Source organism: Euprymna scolopes, chromosome 34, assembly GCF_053919585.1.
Source record: "Euprymna scolopes isolate OS-2025 chromosome 34, ASM5391958v1, whole genome shotgun sequence".
Lineage (NCBI taxonomy): Eukaryota > Metazoa > Mollusca > Cephalopoda > Sepiida > Sepiolidae > Euprymna > Euprymna scolopes.
In genome coordinates this window covers 27,996,700-28,009,758 of record NC_136515.1, presented here as the reverse complement: position 1 = coordinate 28,009,758, position 13,059 = coordinate 27,996,700, and the positions used below count along the sequence as shown (strand labels likewise).

At 33.2% G+C, this 13,059-nt stretch overlaps 1 protein-coding gene across 2 annotated transcripts in view; it reads right to left on the bottom strand.

Moving 5' to 3' along the window:
* LOC145259147 (dnaJ homolog l(2)tid, mitochondrial-like) overlaps positions 1–12,387 on the bottom strand; it is a 90,898-nt gene extending 78,511 nt beyond the window's left edge. For both annotated transcript variants that reach the window (XM_080116850.1, XM_080116851.1), the window contains exon 1: positions 12,172–12,387. In XM_080116850.1, coding sequence (XP_079972976.1) covers positions 12,172–12,358 — 187 coding nt within the window. In that variant the 5' untranslated portion in view covers positions 12,359–12,387. The remainder of the gene's footprint in view (positions 1–12,171) is intronic.
* Between the last annotated feature and the right edge of the window lie 672 nt (positions 12,388–13,059).

Below are 13,059 nucleotides of genomic sequence, written 5' to 3'. Positions count from 1 at the left end.
TAAGATCATGCAAGGAAATAGAACACGAGTTAGCTTCATATTTCAAATCAAAATCTAAAGAATTTTACAAACAAGACAAAATCATTGAAAGATGGAATCAAGAAAGTGTTTGGTCAAAATAGAATTTGAAGGAGGGGGGAAATCTGGCATTTTGTAGTTAAGAATACTGGTAGAAACCCATCTAATGTCACCAACTGTGCAGAAATGTAATATTCAACCAATATTTTGTTTGCTTTTCGATTTTTGAGGGATTGACTACCCAGATAAAAAAAAAGGACATCATCTCCCCAGATAAAGATAAAGAAAAAGGACATCATCTCCCCAGATAAAGATAAAGAAAAGGACATCATCTCCCCAGATAAAGATAAAGAAAAGGACATCATCTCCCCAGATAAAGATAAAGAAAAGGACATCATCTCCCCAGATAAAGATAAAGAAAAGGACATCATCTCCCCAGATAAAGATAAAGAAAAGGACATCATCTCCCCAGATAAAGATAAAAAAAAAGGACATCATCTCCCCAGATAAAGATAAAAAAAAGGACATCATCTCCCCAGATAAAGATAAAAAAAGGACATCATCTCCCCAGATAAAGATAAAGAAAAGGACATCATCTCCCCAGATAAAGATAAAGAAAAGGACATCATCTCCCCAGATAAAGATAAAGAAAAGGACATCATCTCCCCAGATAAAGATAAAGAAAAGGACATCATCTCCCCAGATAAAGATAAAGAAAAGGACATCATCTCCCCAGATAAAGATAAAGAAAAGGACATCATCTCCCCAGATAAAGATAAAGAAAAGGACATCATCTCCCCAGATAAAGATAAAGAAAAGGACATCATCTCCCCAGATAAAGATAAAAAAAAGGACATCATCTCCCCAGATAAAGATAAAAAAAAAGGACATCATCTCCCCAGATAAAGATAAAGAAAAGGACATCATCTCCCCAGATAAAGATAAAGAAAAGGACATCATCTCCCCAGATAAAGATAAAGAAAAGGACATCATCTCCCCAGATAAAGATAAAGAAAAGGACATCATCTCCCCAGATAAAGATAAAGAAAAGGACATCATCTCCCCAGATAAAGATAAAAAAAAGGACATCATCTCCCCAGATAAAGATAAAAAAAGGACATCATCTCCCCAGATAAAGATAAAGAAAAGGACATCATCTCCCCAGATAAAGATAAAGAAAAGGACATCATCTCCCCAGATAAAGATAAAGAAAAGGACATCATCTCCCCAGATAAAGATAAAAAAAAGGACATCATCTCCCCAGATAAAGATAAAAAAAAGGACATCATCTCCCCAGATAAAGATAAAAAAAGGACATCATCTCCCCAGATAAAGATAAAGAAAAGGACATCATCTCCCCAGATAAAGATAAAGAAAAGGACATCATCTCCCCAGACAAAGATAAAAAAAAAGGACATCATCTCCCCAGAGAAAGATAAAGAAAAGGACATCATCTCCCCAGATAAAGATAAAGAAAAGGACATCATCTCCCCAGATAAAGATAAAAAAAAGGACATCATCTCCCCAGATAAAGATAAAAAAAAAGGACATCATCTCCCCAGATAAAGATAAAGAAAAGGACATCATCTCCCCAGATAAAGATAAAGAAAAGGACATCATCTCCCCAGATAAAGATAAAGAAAAGGACATCATCTCCCCAGATAAAGATAAAGAAAAGGACATCATCTCCCCAGATAAAGATAAAAAAAAGGACATCATCTCCCCAGATAAAGATAAAAAAAGGACATCATCTCCCCAGATAAAGATAAAGAAAAGGACATCATCTCCCCAGATAAAGATAAAGAAAAGGACATCATCTCCCCAGATAAAGATAAAGAAAAGGACATCATCTCCCCAGATAAAGATAAAGAAAAGGACATCATCTCCCCAGATAAAGATAAAAAAAAGGACATCATCTCCCCAGATAAAGATAAAAAAAAGGACATCATCTCCCCAGATAAAGATAAAAAAAGGACATCATCTCCCCAGATAAAGATAAAGAAAAGGACATCATCTCCCCAGATAAAGATAAAGAAAAGGACATCATCTCCCCAGATAAAGATAAAGAAAAGGACATCATCTCCCCAGATAAAGATAAAGAAAAGGACATCATCTCCCCAGATAAAGATAAAGAAAAGGACATCATCTCCCCAGATAAAGATAAAGAAAAGGACATCATCTCCCCAGATAAAGATAAAGAAAAGGACATCATCTCCCCAGATAAAGATAAAGAAAAGGACATCATCTCCCCAGATAAAGATAAAGAAAAGGACATCATCTCCCCAGATAAAGATAAAGAAAAGGACATCATCTCCCCAGATAAAGATAAAGAAAAGGACATCATCTCCCCAGATAAAGATAAAGAAAAGGACATCATCTCCCCAGATAAAGATAAAGAAAAGGACATCATCTCCCCAGATAAAGATAAAGAAAAGGACATCATCTCCCCAGATAAAGATAAAGAAAAGGATATCATCTACTAAGTTTCAAAGTCAGTTCTGAACTTTATCAAGGCTGGACGGCATGTTAAGCAGCTCCTGATTAAATGTGGCATCAGTACTCCATTTTAGTATGTACCTGGCTCTTATACAGATAGAGGATGGCATTGACAGTGAGATATCTACTGGAGCAGTAGAGTGATCCAACTATTTTTCCAGCGATCTTTGCAACAGATTTAATGTATGTGTTCCATTTCAGATCAGGAGTGAAAGTCAGTCCTAGAAGCTTGTCAAGGGATGGAGTTTCCCCAAAATGAGAGTCATTCATTTCAATTGGGGCCTGATAGAGGTCAGAGCAATTATGATGAAAGGAGAGAAGTTTGGTTTTCGATGCAGTTACATTATGGTTAGTTTAAAGTTTTGGTAAGAAATGGTTTATGTAGAAGTACTGAAATATAATAAACATTTAAATGCCAGATAAAAACCGACAGTTAATAAAAAGTACTCATTAAGTAATGTCGTAATCTTTATAAAATTATGAGGGGTAAACCACTTTCAATACATTAATAAGACAGAAATGACTTTCTACTCAACAGTTTAAATAATTCAAAAATCAATTTCAAATTTTGAAAGTTCATAAAGTAATTTAGTCATTTTTTTTTTTTAATTAAGTCAAAATGGCCGACTTGTTTATGAATTGGTATTTTTGACTCGAAATAAAGGGTAGTACTTGTTTTGATATTGCATTTCATCATTTCTGTCCTTGGTTAGCGAAAGAGGAAATTCCTTTAGAATCAGGAGTGCTTTTTTAGAAGAGTCTAACTTGTGAAGATGCAAATAAGTAGAGGTTTAATTACGAATAAATTGAAATGCATTATAGTGGATTTAATTCTATAATAAGATTTAGTTTGGTGCAACAATCACATAAATTGATCAAATAGTTATATACATAGAAATCATTTTTTTTTTACAGTTTTAGTGATTTTAATAGTAAACTATAGTCACTACAGGACTGATTTTAATCTCTACTTCAAATCGAGTTTTCTCCCTTTATTAAATGTGGCTGATTAAGAGACTGCTTCCTCATAAAATTTGATTTTCTTAGTTAAAAAAAAAAAATTATCAATGTAATTTTCAGAATATGACATTTTCGTTTCATGAAAATTTTTCTGTATTTTCGTCTTTACATTCAGTTGAACTCTAGACTTGCACCTTTTGTTTTATATAGAATTTTTGAAATCCTGGTTTTTTTTTTTAAGTATAGAATAGGGTGGACCTGTAAAATTCACTCTTCCTATATTTTTTATTTTCGTCTTTTTTTTCCAATTTTTTCAGTAGATTATTATTAATTGGACATTAATCTACTAGATTATCTGAAAATAAAATGCAAAACATTAAATATATGAAGATTATTGGGGGTTGCTCGGTTTTAAATACGTTTGAGTAAATTGATCCCCCATTTTGAAACCAATTGACGTTTGAAGGCTAAACTGGTGAACTTGTTCACCCGTTCTTTTCAAAACAAATAAAAAAGTATATTTCTTTTTCCCACAAATTTTCATATATTTTTTTCTAAGTTCTAGTGATGTAAAAAAATCAGTTCTCTAAGTTCATTACAATGTGTTGATTTTTAAGGTATTCAGGTCAGTTTTGAATAAATATCACATTTAGAATTGTCGCTGACAAATAGTTTTTATGATATTAAGACATTTCAAACATGGCGACCAGTGAAAACAGGGAATACATTGGATAATGTTTTATAAAAACTATTAGTCTGCAACGATTTTAAATTCATTCAAAACATACCAAAATAGCCCTAAAAATCAAGTTTTTAAAAGGTAAGTCTTTAGTTGGCTCTCCAGTGCGCTTTGACCATTTAATAATGCTAAAAACAATTTCAAAACGATAAAACAATAGCAATTTATTTTATGCAAACAACAATTAAATATGTGATTTTTTTTATCTGACATTGCTTGCTGCAGACAGAGTCATTTATTCTTCTGCATCATCAGAACTTGTAAGAAATGTATGAAAAATTTGTGGAAAGAAATATACTTTGTATTTTTTTTAAAAGAATGTGTGAACAGGGTGTGAGAAATTCTATAATTATAAGCAAGCTCTTCATTGGCTGTTTTGGCCACCCACTGTCTTTCTTTAAATCAATTCAAATTGGTTGCTGTTTAACCGCCGAGCAATGTGCTTGAAGTTGAATGCTTCTTTTTCAGTTCTAGACATGCAGTCGAACAAGAAAGAAAGATGGAACTCTATGTATATGAGGCATTTGGGCGCCTCTACACTTCGTCTCCTTCAGATTTTAATTTTAAGCCTAAATGAGTTGGCAAAGTATTTATTATGCGTGTCTCCTGCTATATTTGTGTTTAATCGATAATAATCTGAAAAAATTGAAAAAAGACAAAAAGAAAATGTAGGAGAACACCCAGAATAGTTAATAGTTGAGAACTTGTAAATAAAAATTAAAAACAAATTTACAGAAAAAGTCCTAAAATTAAATTTCTAACTGATCCATATACGTTTTAAATGTGGGACTAAGATTTTCTTTTCTTTTTAATTTTAATCTTGATTTGATCCAGCTGACTTATCGACAAACAAAAAAATGGCGATCAAAATTATCAAAGTGATGGCTCAACTTAAGTGATTAAGTGTGGTTTTATGAAGGTTTTTGTTTGAAGAGAGAGAGCTTGTCACTCAGACTTAAGGTTAGTGATAGAGTAAATAATTTATTTTGGTGCTTGTCTATAATTGTTGATCTTATATTTCCGATAGGTGTCGTCAATAGCGTATCAATCTCAAACAAGATGGCGTGAAGCAATTCTTCACTAAAACGTGTAATAATATTTGATTTTCTTAAATAAAAAAAAAACTTGATCAATTTACGTGATTTTTGGAATATGACATCTTCATGCAGTGACAAGTACATACATTATAAAGATTTTTTTTGTAAAAAATTTTTTTCGCCCCAATTATAAACAAACACCCTTTTTTTTTACTATCTTTTTAGCATGAAGTCAATGGATCAGCTCCTGTCGAGAGATCAGCTTAACGTAAAAAAACTCTGCACACTTTAAAAACGCATGCAGATGTATAGATAATTTATTCTGCTGCATTTGGTATAAATTATTTGGTTTTCTTTTAACGATTTCTCGAATATTAACTATTCTGAATTTTTATGTAAGCATTGCTTATTATTTTTAATATTTCATTACTATAATAAATAATTGCTTGATGTACATGAGTGCTACTCCTCTAGCGAAATACGCATCAGCTCTGTACACAGTTCGACTTAGGGAGCAATTATTATTTTTTACAAGGAAAGAATTTTTGCGTGCATGGCCTAGTTTTTTGGGGTTTTTTTTTTATTTATTTATTTTGGCTTGAATTTTGCGCTTTGCAAATTATTTTGTTATGATTTTTTTCTATATTTTTGGATGGATATTTTTTTGGGCCAGAGATTATAGTTATAGGTAATCATTAACAGGAAAATTGGCACAAGTCCAAATCAGCACTTGTGGCAATAAACAAAAAGCTTTAGCGTGTGTACCTACCTCTCATGGAATGTCGTCAATCGAAACAGTGAAATGTTATTTGATCTACGTTATTTTTTAAATAGTATTTTCAAGTTTAAAGTTTTACGATACCCGTTTTTACTAAATTGTTAGGTGAAAGTACAGAATAGGTACACAACACCCTCCCGTCCCCATGTTAAAAATGGCTTTCTAAATAATAATGTCATTATTTCAGCACAGCTCAATAATGAGTTGTAAGAAATTTCTTTTCCACACACCCAATTTTCTCCGTGCAGATAGCAAATGAAATTCCACAAACAAAACTATACCTTTAAACTCAAATTTTATTCACAATGTATCAGAAATGAAAGTTCTTTGGTTACAGTAAGTCCTTTGCAAAAACAGTGGCTGAATTTGCTATTCATACGCATGGAGCCTTTAGTTTGATTCCTCAGTTTTAAAAGGATCCTTGTTGTACATGGTGAACACGGTGTGAATGTTGGTGCCCAATACAGTATATTTTGGGACCTCATGGTTTCTGGAAGAAATAGGAATAAATTCCTATAATCAAATATATCATGCCGAACACAGTAGAATATCCTCATTGGAAGAATAAGTTCAGCAATTATGTTGTCTCTGTATTTAGAGAAAGGTCCTTCGTTCACCCACTGCTTGGTGTCCATAAAGGTAAAATTGTGACTCTCTGAAACAGAGCGCCGCTGTTATGAGTCCGCTATCTACCGTGTTCATTTACAGACTGAAAAAATAATACATGAATACAAATTGGCACCAAGACAAGATTTGCCACATTCAAATTAAACCAATGACAGACAGGCTTACAAAGCATGTAGGCGGCCAAAGACAATATGGTGGTTGTTCGTGGAAAATTTCTCACAGAGTGCAGTACCTTTTATTTTCTTGAATAAAATAAAAACTACTCGAGGAGACTACTACTGTTTTTGTTTTAATAATTATTTTTTCTTTTATTCAAAAATAAAAATTTCAATTGTTCAAAACATGTTTTTCCCAGAGGTTATTGGGGATTTGGTAAATTTTTAGTTTACCGACCTCTCAGCATTCACCTTTCATAGGTTTTCGGGTATGCTGAGGATGAATATCGTATTTATTTTTTGCGCAAACACGGAGTTATCTTTATTTGAAGAAATTTTAAAAAAGCTAAATATAAAACATGTAACTGGAATCCCCTCTTCCCCACTGCCGGCGTTGGCGCAATAAAAAAAGTTTATTGGAGGGGGGAAGGGGCAAATTCCAAGAAATCTTGAGCGAAAGGAAAGAACGTAAAGAAAAGACCACAAATTAAAAACCATATTTAGATTTAATATTTATTAAAATAAATTTAAAGGTCAATATTACCTTTCGCTACAACACCGACCACTAATTTTTTTTTTTTTTTAGGGATATTCGATGTTGCTGGCCACAAATCTGATAATCAAATCCATTGCAAATTTACGGTTTGCATGGTATTAACCCCTTTTAATTGATCAAAAAAAAAAAAAAAAAAAAAAGAAAAAAGTTTCCACGAACAGTTTACAAAAGCATATTTTATGTTTATGGTGTTCGTTCTTTTTTCGGGGGGAGGGGGGTACTCAATTATAGAACTTGTGTAGTTTAACAGGTGCTTCTGCAGTTTAATCAACCGTTTTTCCATAAGTAACATGGGTAGAATACTGTTTAATATTTCACAGAAATTCCGTGTTTACATTTGGGGAAGGTGGTGGCGGGTGTGTTGAAGCACCTGTTAAACTACACAAGTTCTATAATTGAGTACCCTCTCCCCCCAAAAAAGAACAAAAAACATAAAATATGCTTTTGTAAACTGCTCGTGAAAACTTACTGACAGCAATAGTTTTACTATTAAATGAGGTGAAAACTTTATTTTATGAAAAATAGTTGTCATTTAAAATGTCCGCCATGTATTCATGCACTTTGTGAAACGTCAAGTGACTACGCGCTTGCGCGCAGTTTAGTAAGAAAGTGAGAAAAAGGAATATAATTAAGTGAAAAAATTAATGTAAGTGAAAAAAAGATGTTTCGTTTTGATATCGGGAAGCGGAAAAGTATCCGGAAGGATGCGTGAAGGGGGGGGGGGGGTTATTTCGGCCTTGAAGCCGAAAAATGTTTTTGGGGTCATGTTTTGGCTCTTTTTGGCGTTTTTTCCTAAATGGGAAGCAAGATGGCCGCCAGCAAAAACAATAGTGATTACGTTGGATACTGAAGGACTTCAAATATGGATAAGTACTTGTTTGCGCAAAAAATGAACGCGATATTCGTTCTCAACGTACCCGAAAACCTTTAAAAGTCGACAAATTAAAAGGTGAATGCCGAGGGGTCCCTAAACTAAAAAAATACCGGGTATTTTTTTAAATTACCATATTTTTCATGAACATGCGCTAAAAATGTTTCAAAATTATCTAATATTTTTTCACTTTTCATGTTATAAGCCTCTCTGTACATGGTCTCATCGACATGAGACCATTTCATTTCTCTTCCTGATCCCGATATGTATTTAAAAAAAATAAAAAATAATCAAATCATAATAATTCGCAAAGTTCAAGCCAAAATAAAAAATATTGGTAATTATGAAGAAAGACAGAGCCTGTTTCCTCCGTTTGACTATAGGTGGTGTTAATGTCTGTCCACCCAGTTACGGAAGCCCAAAATGTATATAATGGGCACCCTTGAAATAAAAATAAATGTTTTTGTTATATTTTAATTTTAAACAAATTTTTTTTTGTTTTTGCAAACATATTTAAGTTTTATTTTTTCAAACATATTTACGCTTTGAAGCTTGTTTATTTTCAAACATTTACGCTTTTTTTTTTTCGTTTTTCATATTTACTTTTTTTTGTTATTTGTTTTGGAAATATTTACGTTTCTTTTTTATTTTTACGGACACATTTATGCTTTTTCTTTTTTTGCAAACATATTTTTTGTTATTTTTTAATTTTTTTTATTTTGTAAACATGCGCAATTTATTACGCACTTTGCCGCCAATTAACCCTTGCCAAACCACATAATGGATGCAATTGTTGATAACATTTTACCTCTAAGTGACATGTGTTTTCTTGAGTATTCCTTAAAGGATGTTCTCTTAGAAACGACAGACACTATCAAGACGTTGGAGTGGCTGGCCAGGCATGGCCTGATTGGAAATAGCAGTATTTGCAATCCATGTGGACATTTGTCGAAGATGTTCTTGCAGAGAAGAAATATCGCCAATTGCAGAGACGGCTACTGTTGGGTTTGTCACAAATGCCGGAGAAAAAACTCTGTACGTGTGGGCTCTTTCTTTGATCACGCGCATATAACGCTAAACGAAATCATCGAGTTGATTTATTGGTGGTCAATGGAAGAGCTGCAAGTCAAGGCAGCAGAACAAACAGGTGTCAGTAAAAGGAGTACCCTTGATTGGTATAGTTTTTTACGCAAGATTTGTGGTATGTGCCTGATTGACAATCCTGTGGAAATGGGTGGTCCTGGTCGAACTGTGGAAATTGATGAGAGTAAATTTATGCATCACAAATACCACCGTGGACGATATAAAGACGGACAATGGGTTCTTGGTATGGTGGAGAGAGAAACAAATATGACAATGATGGTACGTACCAGTTGAAAAAAGGGATGCAGAAACTCTTTTACCAATCATTCAGCAATATGTTCGACCAGGATCACGGATTATTACTGATGGGTGGCAAGCATATAATGCTCCAGCAAACCACTTTGTGGTCAATCACAAATATCATTTTGTGGACCCAAATGATCCAACAGTACATACCAACACTGTTGAGGAAACTTGGAGTCTGTCTAAGGTTAAATTCAGAGCGATGAGAGGCACTAGTTCTGAAAATTTCCACAGCCACTTACATGAATTCCTGTGGCGGCGGAGATTTAAAAAGAACCACTTCATCAATATAATTTATTGGATCCGTCATTATTATGTTGTTTGACTTTAATGTTTTTCGGTAAATGTGCGGTATCTTACCACCCTCCAAAATCCTTTAATTTTTTTTTTTTTTGGCTTTAATCTTTTTTAAGTAAAAAAACAGTTGATTTTTAGGGGTATTTGGGTCTGTTTTTAAGGAATATTACATTTAAAATTGTTCGCGACAAGTAGTTTTCCTCATATTGATACCTTTATTATCCAGTGTATTCGGTATTGTTTTCACTGGTCGCCATGTTTTTGTGCATTTGTGCGTGCATTGCACAAAAATTGAATGCACGCACTCACAAAACATGGCGACCAGTGAAAACAATATCGAATACGGTTAAAAAAAACAACAAAAAACAAAGATAATCTTCCCCCCTTAAAAATGGCCTGAACGTAGTGTTCATTTTCATTAGTCAACCCCCACCTCAATAATAAAAGTGGCTATAAAGTGGGTGCTCACTTTAAGATAAATATAGAAAAGTGATCCCCTAGTTTCTTTTTAACTAAAATTTCTTCATTTGCGTTTTCAGCACAGTCCTACACAAGTGATAATTTTAAAGGATTTTTTCGGGTGTAAAGATACGGCACATTTGTTTTAACATTTTATGTGAAAAAATATGCGATATAAAAAATAAATTGATAAAAAAAAGTTGACGTATTTTTGTATACTTTTTATAAGGAGGTGAGGTGAAAAATAAAAACGTTGATTTTGTTTTAAACATAATATTGATTTTATGTCCAACTTCAAGGTAAGAGAAATAAAAACTTGAATTAAAAATAGCGCGGTACACGATAAGTAGGTACCGTTTCTGCACTTTCATCTAAGAATTGAAATAAAAAAAACGTAAATGTTTGAAAATAAACAAGCTACAAAACGTAAATGTTTGCAAAAACAAAAAGAAAACGTAAATATGTTTGAAAAAAAACATGTTTAAAATTAAAATATAACAAAAACATTTATTTTTATTTCAAGGGTGCCCATTATAAACATTTCGGGCTCCGTAACTGGGTGGACAGACAGTAGTAACGCCACCTATAGTCAAACGGAGAAACAGGCTCTCTCTTTCTTCATGATTACCAAAATATCCATAAAAAAATTTTAAAATCAATCCGAACAAGCCAAAAAACATAATAAATAAGAAAAACTAGGCACTCCCCAAGTCGAACTGCGTGCAACATCGGAGCCGATGCGTATTTCGCTAGAGGGGTAGCACTCGTGTACGTCCGCCACTTTTTTTTTTTTACCCCCCCCCCCAAATTAAATTCAATTTTTACTGAATCTTGTCTTAGGTGAAAGTACAGAATAGTTAAAAACGTGGTAAGAATGGCTTTCTAAATGATAACGATATTTCAGCACGGTCTGTATTGTGCGTAAGTATCAATAAATTTAAGTACTTTATGGGAAATTCTATAAAAATATTATGAAACATCGTTTTACAAACACTTTGTTTGGGTTTCACGAAATATTTACAACATCGTCCTTGGATGTCATTCGTTTTTTGTTTTTGTAGATTTTAGCAGTAAAAAAAAAAAAAAAAAAAAAAAATGGACAAAAAAGAAATTAAAAGAAATACACATCTGTGTTAGTTCAGCAAATTTTTTAAATATCTCGTTTGTTTCTTGGGTCAAAGGAGAAGGAAAAGAAACGAAATTGTTCAAGGTTAAATAAAATAAAAAAGAGCAAATTTTCGGATTAAATTCTTATGCGGAATTGGGAATCAAAATTAACTTTTTTTTAGAAAAAAAAAAAATGGACGTTTTGTTTTTAGTAAAATTAGAAAAATGCCGATGCTGTAATTTAATTATTATTTTTAACATTTAAAGCAAAAAAGACAATTCTTTTTTGTGAATTATTTTCGTAGAAAATTACGAAAATGGCTTTGTAATATTCATTTAGAAAAATGAATAAAATAAAAACCATTTTAAACAACAGAAATAATAAAATTTTAGGAAATAAAAGTTTTTTCTAAATTTTTTGTTTATTGAAAACTTTTTGCGTGTTTTTGTAAGACAATTTTTTTTTGTTTTTGTTTTTTCATTTAAAAAAAAACTGTTCAGATTTTCTCGGGTTTTCATTTATGAATATTAATTGTAATTTATGTTAAATCGAAAAAGGTATACAATTTCTTTTGCAAAAAACGTTAAACATGACTTAATAAAAAAAAAAAAAAAACTAGTAATCGTCGTTAAAAAAAAAAAAAAAAAAAGAAAAGGGGGGCCGTTTGCCGGTCGAACAACTTACCAATTGGGGATGAATTTCCCTTGGATTCAACAACTTTTCTGAGAACACTAAATCGTCTAGCGGCACCGGGAATACGATAGGCGCATACAGAGGGTCGGTGGAAATGTTGTAAAAATTGACAAAATGGTGTAGATGTTGAACTGATTTGCACAACGCACCACCGACATGCTCCTCTGAATGACGCCATTTCTGCCAATGATGTTAGATGAGGAAGAGTGAGAGAAGGAGGAGGCTAAGAATGGAAGTTGCACTATTAGCGGGGAAAGTGATTGGTTTATGCAAGTATGGATGCGCATAAGGGGTACTTTTACTATGACTTTTTTTTACAAGGGAATCGCCGCTTATCAATGACCAGAGGCCACTCGAGGATAAGGGTTAAAGAGAGTACGGTGGTCAAAGGGACAATATAGTAACCGTTAGAAATATAAATTTGGTAAATTAGATTACCTAAGGGAAACAACTCATCAAGAACTTGTTTACGTTGGACTTGAAGGCGGCCATATTGTATTCAGCTGGAAAGCAGGGAAACTGAAGACAGAAGCTTTGTTCACGGAATCTACGTTTAGGTTTAGGCACAGATAAAGAGTGGGGGAAATTATTGATAGTGTTTACAACCAGACGAGTGCTTCCTGTCAATGTTTGGCAAGTGGGGGGGACCATAGATTGGAGCTCAGACGAGCACTTGCCATGAAAATAACGATAAAACAGAGACACGCTCGCAACGTCTCTTCTGTGAGAAAAGAGGTTGAAGGGAAGAGAAAAGGTCATCTCCCATTAGGCTATGAAGTCTTATCTGCCCGCCAGTGAGAACAGTTAGACACAAGGTTGGTTTTATGGGGATAACTCAAGCTCCTAAACAAGGAACGCTTTGGATTGAGACAAAAATAA